The sequence below is a fragment of the Dipteris shenzhenensis genome, chromosome 1, assembly GCF_047967505.1.
Source record: "Dipteris shenzhenensis isolate YYH24624 ecotype China chromosome 1, Dip_SZ_1.0, whole genome shotgun sequence".
Lineage (NCBI taxonomy): Eukaryota > Viridiplantae > Streptophyta > Polypodiopsida > Gleicheniales > Dipteridaceae > Dipteris > Dipteris shenzhenensis.
The window spans coordinates 15,962,915-15,980,476 of NC_141596.1; the positions used below are offsets into that span (position 1 = coordinate 15,962,915).

The 17,562-nt window shown below is 44.4% G+C and overlaps 1 protein-coding gene across 1 annotated transcript in view; it reads right to left on the bottom strand.

Moving 5' to 3' along the window:
- Positions 1–4,661: 4,661 nt before the first annotated feature.
- The window catches only part of LOC147905447 (uncharacterized), a 30,345-nt gene continuing 17,444 nt past the window's right edge, over positions 4,662–17,562 (bottom strand). The window contains exons 3-4 of the mRNA XM_087372692.1: positions 5,258–5,364; positions 4,662–5,146 (exon numbers count right to left, since the gene is read on the bottom strand). Of these exons, the coding sequence (XP_087228818.1) occupies positions 4,871–5,146; positions 5,258–5,364 (383 nt within the window). The 3' untranslated portion in view covers positions 4,662–4,870. The remainder of the gene's footprint in view (positions 5,147–5,257; positions 5,365–17,562) is intronic.

Genomic DNA, 17,562 nt, shown 5'->3' on the forward strand with positions numbered 1-17,562 from the left:
ACTGTCAGGCTCTTTGTGAGCAACTGTCGGTTCTTTGTGAACATGTTATAGTTGCTTTAGATCTTTGTGAATCCAAGGTGAGTTGCTCTTTGTGAGCATAAGCATTTTTTTGTCCCTCATTTTGGCTAAGGCAGGGTTTGGAGTTCATCCTCATGAGAGACTTGTTACTGACTAAGGTTTAGAAAAGGTCATTGTACTCAGCATTGATTGGTTGTTGTGATCAATCAAGGGCTTTTGATTGGACCATCATCAAACTCACGTGTAGCCAATTCATAGTAATACACGTGGTTGGCAATAGCTTGCATGCAAGACGTGGAAGATCCTAGTGGCGGTTCACATTGCTCTTGGCACAATGAATGAGGTGGCAATCGACTCTTCTAGCTCCTATATTTCTACAAGAACACGACCTCTGACTCTCCTTTTACCAACCTGAGCAGGTCCGGGTGCGTGTGTGTTTCATGAGAGTCAATGTAGAGCTTTTACATATAGCCATGTTCTTGTGAGCTCCAACAAGGTCGATCAACTTGAGGAGACTTTCATGGTAGTCTTGATAGGTGGAGTTGTCTTTGCAAAGTTTCTTCTCTGATGCGCATTAGATTGATTCAATAGAAGGATTTCATGTGTTAGTTATTGTGCAAAATCTCTTGCCATTTCATGTGAAGCTAAGCGTCAATTTATGCAGTCCAATTATCTTTCTACTTTATGAGAAACGAGTTGTTTATGTGAGAATTTCCTTTATAAACCTAATGTTAATCAAAATTAAAGCTGTGACTGTCCACAATCCTTCAAGACCACCCTCATTGTCTACATGGTGGAACCATATATTTTAAAATTTACTCTCGAAATTATGCATCTATTTGACAAGTAAGAAACAATTAAAAGCCCTTAACACAGATTATAGTTAAGGATGCAAAATTTTCATAGTTTTTCTTTGACATCCTCATTTGTGAATTTAAGACAGGAGCTTCATGTGCATTGCCAAAGCATCTTTATGACATGTCCCAAGATAATTGAATTTTATTTAATAAAAAACGCCCATTCTTTGAGCTCACAACGACAATGGTGGTTTCTTTTCAAGGGATCTCAAATTAAGTACCCATTATGTATAGATCAGCTTTTATCTCAACCCTAAAAACTACCTAAGAAGAATCTTACTTAAGTAGTTTTCCCACTACCATTGTCAATTTGAACTCTCATTTTATATATTCTAATTAGTTTCCCAGGGGTCCATGAAGTACCTATGTGAAGTGATTCAAGCGCCCCATTGCTCCAATACTCCCTCTTTGTACCTAAAGCTGTGACTATCCACAATGCTTCGAGACCACCCTCGTTGTCTACATGGTGGAACCATATATTTTAAAATTACTCTCATAATTATGTATCTATTTGGCAAGCAAGAAACTGTTAAAAATCCTTACCACATTTTATAGTTGCATGAATTTAAGGAAGGAGCTTCATATGCATTGCCAAAGCATCTTTATGACATGTTAGCCCAAGATAAGTCATTCAAAAATTTATTTATTTTTACATTATGACACCCATGCTTTGAGCTCACGATGACAACGGTCGTTTCTCTTCCAAGGATTTCAAATAAGTACCCATATTGTATAGGTTGGATTTTACCTCAACCCTAAAAGATATCTAAGAAGAATCCTACTTAAAGTAGTGTTCCCACTACCATTGTTAATTTCAACACTTATTTTATATATTTTAACTAGTTTCCCTTCATCACAAAGGGTCCTTCAAGTACCTATCTGAAGTGAGTCAAGCATCCCATTGGCCCAATTGCTTCGATGTTCCCTCCTTATATCCCATTTCTCCCAAAACCCTTCTTATACCGTATTGCTCCCACCTAGGTCTCTTGCAACTCATTCTTGCTCCTCACCACATTATTGTACCCCTCCCAACATCCCACTCATCATCCCCTATTCACCACTTCAACATTTCTCACCTATGCTTAACTAGTCCTTTAACTTGTTGTGACAATAGGCCTCTCTATGCAATGAGAAGAATACCACTCATGAAGTGGCTATGCTATCAAGATAATTTTGCCACTTTTAGTTTGAATTCAAAATATTAAGAAAGGATTAGATGAGCATAGCTTGTGAACTAACCAACCTTGCTTTGAAAATGAATGCTTGAAGAGAAAATCTCAAGCCATGTGTGTTCATGTAGCTCATGTAATTTGCAATTGTACTTTAACAAGAAACTTCATTTCCATTGTTATTTGTGATCCTAAAGTGTGTAAATCATGAAGTCATTAAACTTTAAATGTAGCAGCTTAATACCTTTATGAGCACTACCTCCTTAGCGTGAGTGCTATAGTAGAGAAGTGGAATCCCCTTTGTGAATTTCAAATGTTTTTAAAAAGTTAATTGAGTTAGGCTACTTTTTATGGAGATTATTCTACAAAGCGTTTACTCTTCAAGGTAAACCTATCCTAATGCACTAAAAATATCATATCTTCTTCTTACCGCTAACCACTATGTTAGGACATAGTGCACTTGTGCACTCATGTATGGAGTAGATTGATAGTTGATGGAGAGAGAGAGAGAGAGAGAGAGAGCAAGAATAGAAAGAGTGAATGGAGGGGATGAGTGTCCAAAATTGATTGGCAGGATGGGAGGGGTGTTGAAAAGTGATTGGGAGGATACTTTTTTGGAAAAGTGCTGTAGAGCATTGCCTTTTAGGCAGCGCTCATAAAATAAAAAATAAAAAATATATCACTTACTATATCGTAGCCAGCACTACTTTGTTGTGATGAGGTTATCTTCAGTGCCGACTTCAGGTCAGCTGAAATTTTTGAAATTCCTTTCAAACTTGAAAAGGCCCGATAATTGTTTGACCAATTTTGTGACAGCACACATTTGCAAAGCTCCTTGTGTTAGCCACAATGATGTGTCAAGAATGGAAGCCCAATAAATATTGGATCTGGATTGTTTTTTTAATTGTACGCAGAGAGTGCAGTATGTCCAGGCTTCCAACCATCAAATTCCCCCAAATTTTCATAAGAAAGGTACATGGCTATAATAGGAGAGTTGTGACATATACATAACATAAGCTGTACAGTTACATCATGAGGCACATAATATGTTCTAAAAAACAGTTCTATTGTATACGTCAAGTTTTGAAGATTTATATTAATCACTTTCAGAATAAAATAAAGAGGGGCAGAAATACTTGCCACCTAGCTGAAGCTACATGATCTGGGCTCTTCTGTGCTTCTATGGTAAATTTCTCTCGTTGCACTCTGGCATATGCCTTTCTATCTACTACATTTCCCAGACTTGAACAAATTATCATTTTGGTTGTACTGCAAGTCTACAAACACTGCCCTTGTGGGAAAATGCCCAAAAGCCTGAAAGAGCAATGTTTTGGCCAACAGATATGTTACTGGTGGACAGTGGATCTACCCTTGCTTCCAAAGCTGTTCCTAATGACATTATGTACCACAATGCAACTAGATATTAGACCCTAAGCGACAGAATCTAACTTTACTCCCAACACTGTTAGTGCCATTGTGTACAATCCTAAAAAGATGCAAAGTGTGTTGGAAAGTTCACCTCCCCATCTGTAAGCCCCCACATGAGGAGAGCATGGAGGGCAGACCTAGGGCAAGATATGCCCACAGAAGAAAGAGAGAGGGGGCTGCCACATGGGCAGCACCTCACAGAAAACCAGAGCTTCAGAGGCTGCATCAAAAGGAGCTACTGTGCAGGAGAGGTGGCAGGGCATCTACCCTTGGATCTGGCCTGGCAGGAGTTGACTGAAGAGCAGCAAGAGGCGCAACAAATGGCAGGGGAATCCTTGAAGGGTTCAACCATTGGACAGGCCTCATTATTAGGGCTGGTTGGAGCCAGCCAACCAGGGCACGTCATGGGCAGACTCAAAGGGCTGGGCCACTGCATACAAGAAGGGCTGCAAATGGGCAGTGCCCCTTAAAAATAGGGCTGGGCTGGCCAACCAGGTCGGCCAGCACACAGCCCCAAAAGGGGTGCCCACAGCCAATAAATAGGGCTATGTGGGGTCGGTTGGAGGGCAGGCTAAGTCGGCTAGCAAGGCAGCAAAGTCGGCCAGTTTTGGGGCATATTGGCCTATAAAGGGAGGCCCTTGGCCTCACTTTATCATCCAGCAGTGCAGCCTTCCAGGAGCAGTAAGGAGCAGCAGCAGACCTACAGTTGGGTCTATTTCAGGGAGGTCAAGGAGGATCAGGAGTGTGCAGAGTTAGCTCTACATCGGCTGAGACCTAGGCTGTCTACCAGTGCAGTAAGGTACTGAGATCTGGACAGAGAGTCTACATATGCTCAAGGTGGAGCACACGGGCTCAGAGATCTAGAGGCATCTGGCAGATAGTAGAAGAATCTTTTGGTAAGATCAGAGGACCACATCCTGGCGGGACTCTAGATCTATCTTTTGTATTGTGTCCGTAGCTTTGGACGGAAATATATTCTTTTTGGTGGATTCTATATCTAGCTTGGTTCACTGTCTATTTGCTAGTCTGCACAACACATCTATGTGAAGCACATTAAGTAAAGAAGTTTGTGATTCCACCCACACCACACACTGTGTGAGCTCAGTCTTCCACTGTGTGTACCCTCTGTTGGTCGATTTCTAACAAACTGGATATTAGCTACAATGAGGACTAACTCAATTGACCCAAATCAACCCACTGCATTTCTTTGCAGACTAAAATGAGGACTAACTCAATTGACCCAAATTAGCCCACTGCATTTCTTTGCAGACTAAATTTCCATATTGCACATGTGCAAAACCAATTTGCTTAGACAGCTTTATTCTCTCATTCAAGACCTGCCACAGGACTCAAGAGTAGAGATCTCTTCCCATGGATTAAAATGGGTATTTCCCTGATTCAGAGGTCAAGTATTAATCTCTTTGCCTCTTCCTTTGTGGCTTGGACAGTGTGCCAGTTAAGAATTGGGGACAGCAAAGCAAGTGCTAGGGCAGAATGCCCGGACCTCACAAGTTTCTGAAGCAGTGGCTCCATGGTCTTTTCATTGATAAGGCCACCTGCAGTGAGAAAAAACCATAGGCCTTCGTGCAAAGGAGTCATCTGTATCATTAGCCGCACACGTAACGTTGGGTGCTTCAGGTAAAATTGCACGCCGTTCCGCCCTCTTTCTCTCTCCTGTTCGTGTTATAAAAGCATAAAGCAAACCAGAAAAGAGGCAACTGCGTCAACCACATAATTGATGACAGATTTTGCAACTACCCAAAAATGACTGAAAAATCACTTTACCTTTGTGATAAGCATCGAAACTTGGTCATATGTAAAAGCTGGATGCCAGTGATATCCAACTGCAGCTGGTGCATGTTTGATCCTTGCACCTTGCTGCCTCAATCGCACTGCCATATAGGACAGAGATATAAGATGAGCTCATGAGAATGAAAATATAACGAAGCATAAATGCAGACACATCAGACAAATAAATCCAACATACAAAGAATTTCTGAGTACAATGAGGAAAGCATCTTAATGTGAAAAAAGCAAAGGACAGAGCAAGTACCCAGTGCATTTCACTTTAAAATAGAATACGTATAAAAATGTAGGCAATAGGATTGTCGAGACCTGATGCATTTACATATAAGCCGAAATGTTATGGAATTCAAATGTTATAAAAATGACCATAAAAGACTAAGAAGTGAGTTGCTATGCAACTGCTACATGAGTACTACTACAGCTACAGAGTAATGATACCGAACAGTGCATCCATACTAGATAGCAGACTACTGTCTAGGAGCATAGTTCCAGATCTGATTTGATGCAGAAGCTAGAGTGTATGGGCTTTCAGGGCAGAATACAAAGTATCCGGGCTCATGTGTAATAAAAAGGGAGAAATCTGAGATGCAGATCAGAGACGGTGTCATACGTAGTCAACCACTACATCTTTTGCCTTTTCCTTCCTCACAGGGACAGCCTCTGTCTTTAAACTATGGGTGCAGGGTCCGTCCCACCTCGAACTGTAAAAGAAATGCCCATATGGCATGATGGGGGTATAAATGTTTCCGGAGACCCTGTAAGAAAAAGGAATCTGCTATTACTAACATAATCTCATGAGACATTGCAAACTTTGACTCTGTGTGGGAGTAGCAAACTACGATAATCACATGGCCCCCATGCATGCAAAAGCTACTGACTTGACAGAAAGGATTTGTACATAGAGACATTGCATACTTTGACTCGGTGTGGGAGTAACAAACTATGATGATCACATGGCGAGAAAGATGGCCTTTCTTTGAACCTCACACCGAGGTAGTTTGCGATGTGCGTGTTCATCCTCCTCTGCCAAAGTGAGCAGCAGTTCTGTCTTTGGCATTTTCAACCCTGGATCTTTCAACGAATGCATTATCAATCTTACTTCAATCGACAAACTATATCCAAACATCAGATTCTCATGTCTATTTGCAAGGGTAATAACATTCCCTTTCCCAATGCATTCAGACAAGTTCTTTGGCAGAGTATATGAAACCTTTTTTTTTCAATGAACAGACTTCTATAAAACCCAACAGCAAAGCTCTTGGCAGAAATAGATCATGCAAGGCATGAGAAACAAAACAACCCAAGTGGGTAAAAAGCATGCTCCTCACGGCGAGGTAGATGGCAAAAGCCACCCGGAAAGACCCCTCCATGCGCACCCACAACTGGCCATCAAATTGTGTATAGTATCTATCCAAACACTAGCTAGTTTGTAAAGGGTGGGTCTGGGAGCCATCTAAAGCCTCTATGCACTTGGGTCCCCACATATGCCACATTGAAAAGCTTTCCAGAATCTCCCAAAAAGTATACACCGCAATATGTGCAAGTTTGTAAGGAGAGCGGGGATTATCATCCAGAGAACATGACTCGGCTAAATGTCAGCGAGCCGAAAGAGCCCAAGAAGAGTCATGCCTCTTGTAAAAGACATGACGTCCCATAAAAGAGCTAAGCCACCAAACCCCTAGTCATAATAAAGGAGAGGGAATAAAAATGCTCAAAAGACTAGCAATCCCCTTCTAGATGAACCTCTCTCTCTGCACTCCAATAGACAATGCTGAATAGACTCCTCAGCAAAATGGCAAAGAGCACAAGTAGAGGCTGTGTCACGATCTGTGACGTATTCCTTTCTCTATACCTTAGACTTATGGATGGTTTGATGAATGGACACTTATGGAAGGGTATGTCCTTTCGACGGGACACTTCCTATAAGGCACAACCCTTCACAAGAGACATTCTATTAAAGAGACACTTCTATTGTAATGTACCCTCTCATCAAGGGTCACACCCTTCACAAGGGGTACACACCTCTTCATGCACATACACTTTGGAGTACACACCTTTTCATGTGTGACTCTTCACTCTCTATATAAGAGAGGCCCAACTGTATGGATGACACTACAGCTACACTACAGACACTCAAGCAATACAATTATTCCTTGTTCTCTGCTATTTCAGTCTCCTTTCTGTTCCTTAGCACATTTCTAAATATAGTAAATCTAGGATTTCTTACAGTGGTATCAGAGCAAATTTCGCTCCTTCCTGTAGGAAATGCCCCCCACCTTCTAGCGCCTATCTGATACATCTTTTTCCGCTAGAAGGATATCCATGCACATTGTGCATGGAAGAGATGGAGAGAATGAGCGTAAAAATTTTTAGCGCCAACCCTGCCTAAAGTCATCATTGGCCTCTCCATCTCCCACACATCACGAGTTGATGTGAATGGACACGACAAAAATCGTGTCTTTTCATGTGCTTGGGCTGTCCCAAAACCAAGGGACGCACCTTTTCCACCATCGGACACACCTTTTGATAAAGAGTTTTGACTCCTCACCCAAGGGACACACCCCATCGTGGAAAAAAGGACACACCGCTTCATGTGGGGACACCCCTTTTGAAAACAGGGTCACACCCCTTCATGAAAAGGTACACCTATTCCAAGGGTCACACCCCTTAGAATAGGCACACCTTTTGGCACCAAGCACGTCATAAAAGGGTACCTAGAGGGGCTAAAAAGGAAAACCCAGCCCCATACCTTAGGCCTAACCCTAGACTACCCAAGGGTTAATTAAACCCACGTTTTAATTTTTGGCAACCACCCAACCTAGGCAGCCACACAAAAAAAATGACGATTCACGTTTGACGCCCGTACGGAATTTCATCACGCAGGATTCGCCTCCCTTCCACGCCATACGCAGCTCTCCATCAGCTGATTTGCTGCCCTGGGTTCGTGCCAGTCTTTCAGCGCCAGATCCCTGCCCATGCTGCCGCGAATCAGCCCTGGAAGCACGCAGCAAGCATCGCCAGATGCAAGCAGTCTCTGCCAGCGAATTAAATCAGCCTGGTCCCTGCTGCGCATAGCCTGTGAACAGCGACTTTTGGCAGCCCTCCTTTTCAGTCTAGCCAGGCTCGGTCCTCATCTAGTACCCTACAGGTTTCAGCGCAGTCCATCTTCGCCAGGCTACGAACTTCCACACAGGAAAAGTGCGCCAGATCTCATGCGATCTGCAAAACGCCTCTGCCAACGTCCCTTCTGCCTCGAAAGTCTCGCCAGGAACTTTTTGCTTGTTCACACATCTACGTGGACTTGAAAATACAGCAGTATGGACCTCCGGACAGCGATTTGCAGGCCTTTTCTACGCAACTAATTGGCAGATCTAATCTATGCCAGGTGGATTCTTTCCATTTTATTTCTAAGGATTCTCTTTCGTATTGTTATTTGACGCTGATTATCAAATTACAGCAAATGAAAGCCGCTTCCTTAAAGCATGGAAACCCCTGGTAATTCCCCAATCCTTTCAAGGACACCTCAGGCATCATCAACCACACAATATCGTGTTCAGATTGCACAACCAGCCCATTTCGGAGCTTTTGCATCGTGGGTCTTCTGTGTCACGTGCCCTTCCAGTGACTTGGACCACATCCTATACCTTCTGCGTGAGGCACCTCAGTTACATTACTTCCTCAGCACAGTCCAGGTTGTGTTCCACGAGATACGTAGATACCCAGAACCCGATATTCCTCACGAGTTTGCTGTCCATCTTTGGAGAGATTTTTACCCCTCATCTTCAACATCTCCAGGGTACTCTCCACCTCCTTCAGCTCCTAGATATCCTCCTATACATGTTGTACCTCTCCCAAGACAGTATTTACACTCTGAAGGCATTCCTTCTCTTGGATATCCTCCACTTCCGATAGCAGCTCCTTATCCCTTCTCAGATCCATGGACTCTGCAACCTACCCCTGTACTCTCACGAGCAGTAGGACCCATTTCGGCATCACCAGTGTTACCTCAGACAGGACCTCCTTTACCAGATTTCCACGGCTCGTTCCATCCTGCTTCTCCTACCCCCTCCAACATGAGCAACCTCAGGGAGCAGCCCGAATCTTCTTCCAGGAATGGTACAAACTAGAGCGTAGGTTCGTGCTTTTCTCACAGGGACCTCAGATATGTCGCAACACTCGCGTGCAACCTCTCCGGAGATAAGTGACTCAAGTCCAAAGAAGACCCCTAAAGTCAACTTACAAGGCGAAGCACTACTTCAACTTCAAATTTCCCAGCTTCAGGGCAGCATCTCCGACTTGGTCCAGAAAGTCCAACAACTCCAAGATTCTCGCAGTACCACACATACAGAGGATGACGTGACACAACCAGACGACTATGTGGACTCATTCCCACCACAGGTAGAAAACACTGAACTCCGTGCCCTCTACCATTTACTCCAAGCTTCCAAAACTAAAAGACTTGACATTAAACTTCCGGAAGCCTACACTGGTCAACGAAATCGCTGGACAATTGACCAATGGCTTGCAAAACTGCGCATGTACTTTGATACTGTTGACCTCACTGAAGGCAAAAAGATTGCCTTGGCAGCCTCCCTCCTTAAGGATACAGCTTTCCTATGGTGGCAACGACGCTTAAAGGACGGCAAAAGTGTGTTAACTTGGGAACGTTTTGAACACGTGCTCCGTAAGCAGTTCATACCTGCCAATGCAGACTTCCAAGCACGTTCAAAACTCTGACAGTTGGAGCAAACAGGCTCCCTGTCTTCCTACATCTCTCAGTTCACCACATTGGTGCTGGAGATTGATGGGTTAACTAATGATGATCGCCTTCATGCTTTCATCTCAGGCCTAAATCCCTCGTTACGCATTGATGTCCTTAAAGCAAACATCACCACCACAGCTGTTATTGCTTTTGACAGCCATAAACATTCCGATATCCAAACCCGATACCCAGTTTATGATAAGGAGTTTCTTGCCGTTGTGCATGCTTATCGCTCTTGGAAACATTATCTCATGGGAGTTGACTCGCTGGTCAAGACAGACCATCACTCTCTAAAGTATATCTTTACTCAGCCAGTCATGAACGCTCGACAAGCACGCTGGGTTGAGTTTCTGGCCAACTTTCACATGACCATTGAGTACATTCTAGGAGTATGCAATGTAGTTGCAGATGCTCTCAGCAGGTTAACTCTAGCATCAGCTATGGTAATCGCTACACTATCTGTGGATGTTCCGAATTCATTCAAAGGAAAGTATTTCAATGATAAAGACTTCGGCACAACAGTACAAGTTCTTTCCAAAGATCAACCTTCGACTTCCGAACAGAAGATTTTCTCATCCTATTCTTATACAGACGACCTTTTGTATTATCAAGATCGTGTCTGTGTACCACATGACAAGGATGTTCATCGTCTTTTGTTAAAAGAGCATCATGTAGTTTCTTATGCTGCCCATCCAAGCATCAACAAGACTTATAGGTTACTCAGTGCAACATACTACTGGCCTCAGATGAAAAGCGACGTCATCAAAATGGTTACATCTTGCTTATCTTGTCAACAAATGAAAGCAAGCCGACGACTTCCAGCAGGACTTCTTCAGCCTCTTCCAGTTCCAACTGAAAGGTGGGAAAGTATTTCCATGGATTTCATTACAACACTACCACGATCCTCCAGAGGTAACACTCAGATTATGGTAATTGTTGATCGATTGTCCAAAATGGCACACTTTGTTGCTTGCAAAAGCAGTGCACAGGCTTCGTACATCGCCAAACTCTTCATACAACACATCTTCCGACACCATGGATTGCCCAAGAATATCATACCCGACAGAGATCCTAAGTTTACCAGTCACTTTTGGATTTCACTATTTGAATCTTTGGGTACAACTCTACTGTTCAATTCAGCCTACCACCCAGAATTAGATGGCCAGACTGAAAGAGTCAACCAAGTTTTGGAAGAAATGCTTCGACATTATATTCAGTCACGCCTAGCAGCTTGGGAAGAGTATCTACCACTCCTTGAGTTTGCTTATAATAACTCTTTCCATAGTGCCATCAGCATGACTCCATTCCAAGCAGCTTATGGACACACTCCGATCGTACCAACGAATTTTGTACTTCAACATCGAGTGGCCCTAGCTGATCAACTGGTTCAAGGAATGCAAGACATTCTACTCCAAGTCAGGGATCATATGCGAAAAGCGCAAGAGCGGTATCAACGGTCTGCCAACAAACATAGACGTCACCTGGAATTTGACACTGGTGACATGGTGCTATTATTTGTAGCCCCACATCGCTATAAGACGGTTAAGTCTGTGTTTCCTAAGTTGCGACCAAGATACTATGGACCTTTCTGGATCATCAAGAAAAATTCACCTTTAAGTTACAAATTGGAATTACCACCATCATGGGGTAAAATCCATCCGACATTTCATATTTCTTGGCTAAAGACGTACATTCCAGGCGATGAAGCAGTTCCTCCTACAGGTGATTATGTCCCAGAAATCGAAGACGATTATGTTCTCCTTATTCCTGAGTGTATTCTGGACCATCAACAGCGAGAGACTCGACATCGACTTATCACAGAATTCCTTGTTCTTTGGCGAGATCTGGACGACTCCGACGCTACTTGGCAATCTGATGAAGACTTACAGCAGTACCCTGACATTTTACAGCAGTATTTTCAGAATTTACCGTGATATTTTCTACATCAGTTCATTATCTCCACCAGGGTCTTATTTTGAGTGGGAGGGGATGTCACGATCTGTGACGTATTCCTTTCTCTATACCTTAGACTTATGGATGGTTTGATGAATGGACACTTGTGGAAAGGTATGCCCTTTCGACGGGACATTTCCTATAAGGCACAACCCTTCACAAGAGACATTCTATTGAAGAGACACTTCTATTGTAATGTACCCTCTCATCAAGGGTCACACCCTTCAGAAGGGGTACACACCTCTTCATGCACATACACTTTGGAGTACAAACCTTTTCATGTGTGACTCTTCACTCTCTATATAAGAGAGGCCCAATTGTATGGATGACACTACAGCTACACTACAGACACTCAAGCAGTACAATTATTCCTTGTTCTCTGCTATTTCAGTCTCCTTTCTGTTCCTTAGCACATTTCTAAATATAGTAAATCTAGGATTTCTTACAGGCTGCCCGAACATGGATCTCCACTCATTCAATGCAATCTCTCCGTGTATAGAAAGCCAAAAGAAAAGAATGATTTGTCTATTCGTGAGGGATTTCTAAAGTCTCTTCCAAAAGTATTTCTGCAGATCAGCAGAAATTACATGGAATCTTTTAAATTCCACTCTGCCAGCAAAAGATGGGCCATAGTGTTGGAAAGGTCACCTCCCCATCTGTAAGCCCCCAAATGAGGAGAGCGTGGGGGAGGGAGACCTAGGGCAGGATGTGCCCAAGAGAGAAAAAGAGAGGGGGCTGCCACATGGGCAGCACCTCACAGCCAAGAGTGAAGAGATGGCTGCCACATGGACAGCTGCAAGGCTGTCATGTGGGCAGCACTGCTCAAGAGCACCTGGAGAGCCTAGAGCAAAGGCGCGGTACAGGCGGGTCAGGAGCGTAAGTGTACGGAGCAGGACAAGGCTGTGCAGATCTAGGACAGGTGGCACTGACATCAGCATGTGTACGGGGCAGGGTACAAAGCTGTACAGGGCTGTATGAGGCCTGGTGGAGCAGCAAATGGGGCTGCCAGTGGGCAGTGGCATGCCTTATATAGGGCTGGGCCTTTGCCTAGATTGGAGGGCCAAAGGCCCTAGAAGTGTGGGCCAAAGGGCCCCGGTTTTAGAGCCCTTAAAGGACTGGACCAGCCACAGTCTGGTCGGCCAGATTAGGGCAGGCTGGTTGGTCTTTTACAGCAGGCCTCATTTCACATCCAGCAGCCAGCAGTTCCAGGGCAGAAAGGAGCAGCAGGAAGCCTACTCTCTGGGCCTATCTACAGGAGGTGAAAGAGTGCAACAAGGGCTGCAGACTTAGCCAGGAAGGGCTGGACCTTGGCTGTCTTCTAGGGCAGCAAGGTGCTGAGATCATCACACCTTTTGGAGCAGCCATTCACAAGCAGGTTGGAGCAGTGGAACAGCTATCTTGGGGCCTACATTCAAGAGGACCAAGGGGACCTGTGTGCTGCAGACAAAGCTTGGCAGGGGCTGCCCACCTAGGCTGATTCACAGGCAGTAAGGTGGAGAAGAACACACTGGACGGAAAGTCTACAGACGCTCGACAAGGAGCACACGGGCTCGAGTCTAGAGATAGCCGGCAGATAGGAGAAGGACCTTGTGGTAAGATCAGAGGACCACACCATTGGTGGGACTCTGGATCTCTCTCTTTTATATTGTGTCCATAGTTTTGGACGGAAATATATTATTTTGGTGGTTTCTCTATCTGGCTGGTTCATTGTCTACTGATGAGTCTGCACATCTATTTTATGCACATAAGTTAAGAAGTTTGTGATTCCACACCCCACACCACACTGTGTGAGCTCCTGGGCATTAGTCTTCCGCTGTGCGTACCCTCTGTTGGGTCATTTTTAACACATAGACAGTGCTGTATTTCCTTCCTGTGTGCATGCCCTAGCAAGGCGACATGGTTAAGTTGTGGAGCAGTGTCATAACATAATACATACATACATACATATATTTATATTGATTTATAATGTACCTAGAACCTATGGCTAGGTGATAAGCCTCACATCTCTCCTCCTTATGGTTTGTTGAAACACAGTGCATCCTCTATCGATAGGATCCCCGTTGTTGGATTCTTTAGATGTGTTTTCTTCTCGTGTCCAGGCCTTGGAAAGGTGTTGTTAGGTTGTCGAGTAGTGTGATGTGATAGTGTGTGTATGTGTAGTTTTGATCTAGTAATTTCTGTTCTCAACTTTGGAGACAGTAATATAAAGACACATGGATTTCACTTTAAAAAAAGAGTGTGCGTGTGTGTGTGTGTGTACATACATATATTTATTTATATTCTTACTAAAGATGGTCACTCTAGGTGTGGGACATAACATTAGTATAAGAGAAAAGTAAGAGAGAGTGGTGAGAAAATCACATTTTGATCTTATAAAATCCACATATAGCGTTTGGATTCATACTTATCTAAACTTGTAAACCATAGACCTATGGCCTTAGGAGTAATGTGAAGGCACATGGTGGAGAGAGAGAGAGAGAGAGAGAGAGAGAGAGAAAGAAAGAAAGAAAGTGTATTATTGTCCACTAAAGGCCAAAATGGGCCCATGGGACATCAAGAACTCTGCATACAAGATAGCACAAAATCAACGTGCCACAAAGAAGAGGCATCGTCGAATATCATCTAAGTGCTACGCAATACAATGCAAGTGAAAGTACATAATGTCAAATCTGAGCCTAAATACAAAGTAAACTAGATGCAAGGAAACCGCCCCTGGGTGCATGGGGGGATGAGTACAATATGCCAATGCAAAGATACAAGTCCAGGTGTCACAGAGTCTGAGAACCAAAATAATACTGGAAATCCTGTCCATCGACTCTGCCTCCTGCTATGAGAGTACAAATCTGAGCAAAGGTGAGGTGAGCGGCTGGTGGGGCGAGATCTCCATGAGTAAGTCTCCTCCGAAAAGCTGCCATCATCCTGGATCGTCTGGAGATGAAGCGGCGAGTACGTCCCCTATGTAACAAGATCCTGCGGCGTCTACAAACCATCTCATATGTACATCCACAGGGTGGAGGCATGTGTCCTGGAGAGAGAGAGAGAGAGGGTAGGCTAGGGAGAGAGATAGTGATACTCAAAGAGAAAGAGAAAGAAAGAAAGATATATTAATGTCCACAGGAGACCTCACAGGCCTATGGAACAAAGCGCACAGAAAAGCGAACTCATACAAGTGGGCTGAAGCAAAGGGTACGCTAGAACCCTTGCTGAGTACTAGTCTATGCTAACAGAATCATAATCATAGACAAAGACAAGTCAACTACGGCTGCAGAGTGGGCCATATCAATCAATCTATCCAGGCGTTGGGACAAACTGAAGCCTAGTACAGTGATGGCTCTCAGGTGGGCTGTGAAGATGTCTCATATCTGCGTTTGTGGAGCTGTCTCGCGCTGCAGTGGGGGACGCGGTCTCGTCGCTCTCTAGACTCTCTGGGCTATGTCTAGAGTGACCCCTCATCTCACTCGGTCCCCCTTGAGGAAAGCTGTTATAGGTTGGACCTCAATAGAGTGTACTCTAGGGGCTCTCTGTCGCACATGTGGCCTCTGCGCTCCCGATGGTACTGTGCCCGCTGCTCATCCAGACTGCTCTAATATCGGCTAGCTCCTCTTCCTCCACTCCATTGTGTCCAGGGGCTAACTCAAATGTATAAAAGTCTGTGATGTGCCACTGTGCCCAGTCACCCTCTATGTCCTGTAGTGGTCTGACCATCCCTTGCTGCTCTCTGATCTGTCGTAGAAGCGTCTTCCTATGTCGCCGCATCTCCATCAGATGAACCTTTTGGTATTGTATCCTATCCTAGTTTTTGGACGGACGGAGATATTAAGTGTTGCTTCTATATTTATCTTTGAGCATTGTCTATTAACTATGCACATAAGTTAAGAAGTTTGTGGTTCACACTGTGTAAGCTCTTGGGCGATACTATCAATCTTCCGCTGTGTGTACCCTCTGTTAGGTAATTTCTAACATGGTATCAGAGCCCAAGTAGCAGGCTCACAGATGTGGGAGTATGAAGGCAGGGACCTTATTGAAGGACGACCCTGATTCAGACGCTCCTGGGAATTGACTTCCACGACTGGAGGATTGTGCCCTTGCGATAAGGAGGGTGACTCAGGTTCAATCAGGTGCGTTCAGAGTTCTGGTCTACTGAAAATTGAGTTTGGTTGACTTTGCTGTGTGGTATAAACAGTAGAGATGTCGACCTCTACAGCCTCTTCAGCCCCTACTCTCCCTTCCTCCTACCCCAGTTTTCTCTCATTCACTATCCCTAACTTCGGAGAGTCTCGGAAACTAGACAGGACCAACTACCCGATCTGGAAGGTGAAAATCCGGAGACAGATAGGAGCTCGAAGCTTGGGAGGATAGAAATGCCCATGCCTTGGCATTAATCATAGGGACTACGACGGACTCTGTTCTTCCACATATCCAGATAACCGACACGTCAGTAGAGGCGTGGGTCACTCTGAAGTATCTATACGAGATGGACAACACCTCCCGGATTTTGCTTCTTCAGCATCAACTCTACAATCTTGATATGGAAGAAGGAGATACGGTACATAGGCACTTGACGAAGGTCAAGGTGGTGAGGGATCAACTCGCAACAGTTGGTCAGAAGACAGACTCGTGCCATTTGGCCTTGATGGTACTGAGGAGGCTACCTCTGAGTTTCAAGAGCTTTGTTACGGCCGTGACAGCATGACAAAGGACTAAACCTCTGACGTTTGAGGAGTTGGGTCCATTATTGCTACAGGAGGAAGCTCGGGAGAAGCTCTACAACGACGACAAAGATGACAAGGCGATGTTGGCGAAGGATTACGCTGGCAAAGGAAAGGGCAAGCCTAACGGTGGCAAGTCCAAGAAAGACGACTCTGACGACAAGGAGACTTCGAAGAGGAAGCAAAAGAAGAAGTGCTTCTACTGTGATACGCCGGGACATTTTGCAAAGGACTGTAGAAAGAAAAAGGTGGATCAGAAAAACAAAAAGGAGTCCGACTCAGATTCAGAGGGAGAGGCCAAAGCAAATGTGGTAATCAAAGAGTTGTTCCTGGTGACATCACCAAGTGTTACCAAGGTCAGATATGTTGAACTAGAAATCATAGTAAGGATGTCTGACATAGAGATGTGGGTCGACAAGGAGTCAGATGCCTTTGTGAAGGTGAAAGACAGCATGGAGTGCTTGGTACCTTCCAGGTGCGTGGCATTTGACACTAACACGAGGGTGGATTCCATGGAGGGCCCTGGGTCTCATGGTCTGATGGATGCTGTCCTTCAGAAGGGGACAGTACAGATTACACACACTTTTGGTGGGTGCCTCGATGAGGTACAGGATTTGCTTTCAGAGCAAACACACCGGCAATACAACAGTCTGGTATGTACTTGATATTTTGCATTTGAGCCTTTATAGCATGCTTTGGAGAGACTCTGCTCTTCATTTTTCTAAGGAGATATGAGATTGGAAGGAATTGGCCTTCTTCGAAGGCAGAAGGAGAAGTATTGGTGCTTCTTCAAATCTCGGTCGCAGATTGCTAGAAGGTGATCGACAAAGAGTACTGAAGCCAGAAGAGTACCTACTTGA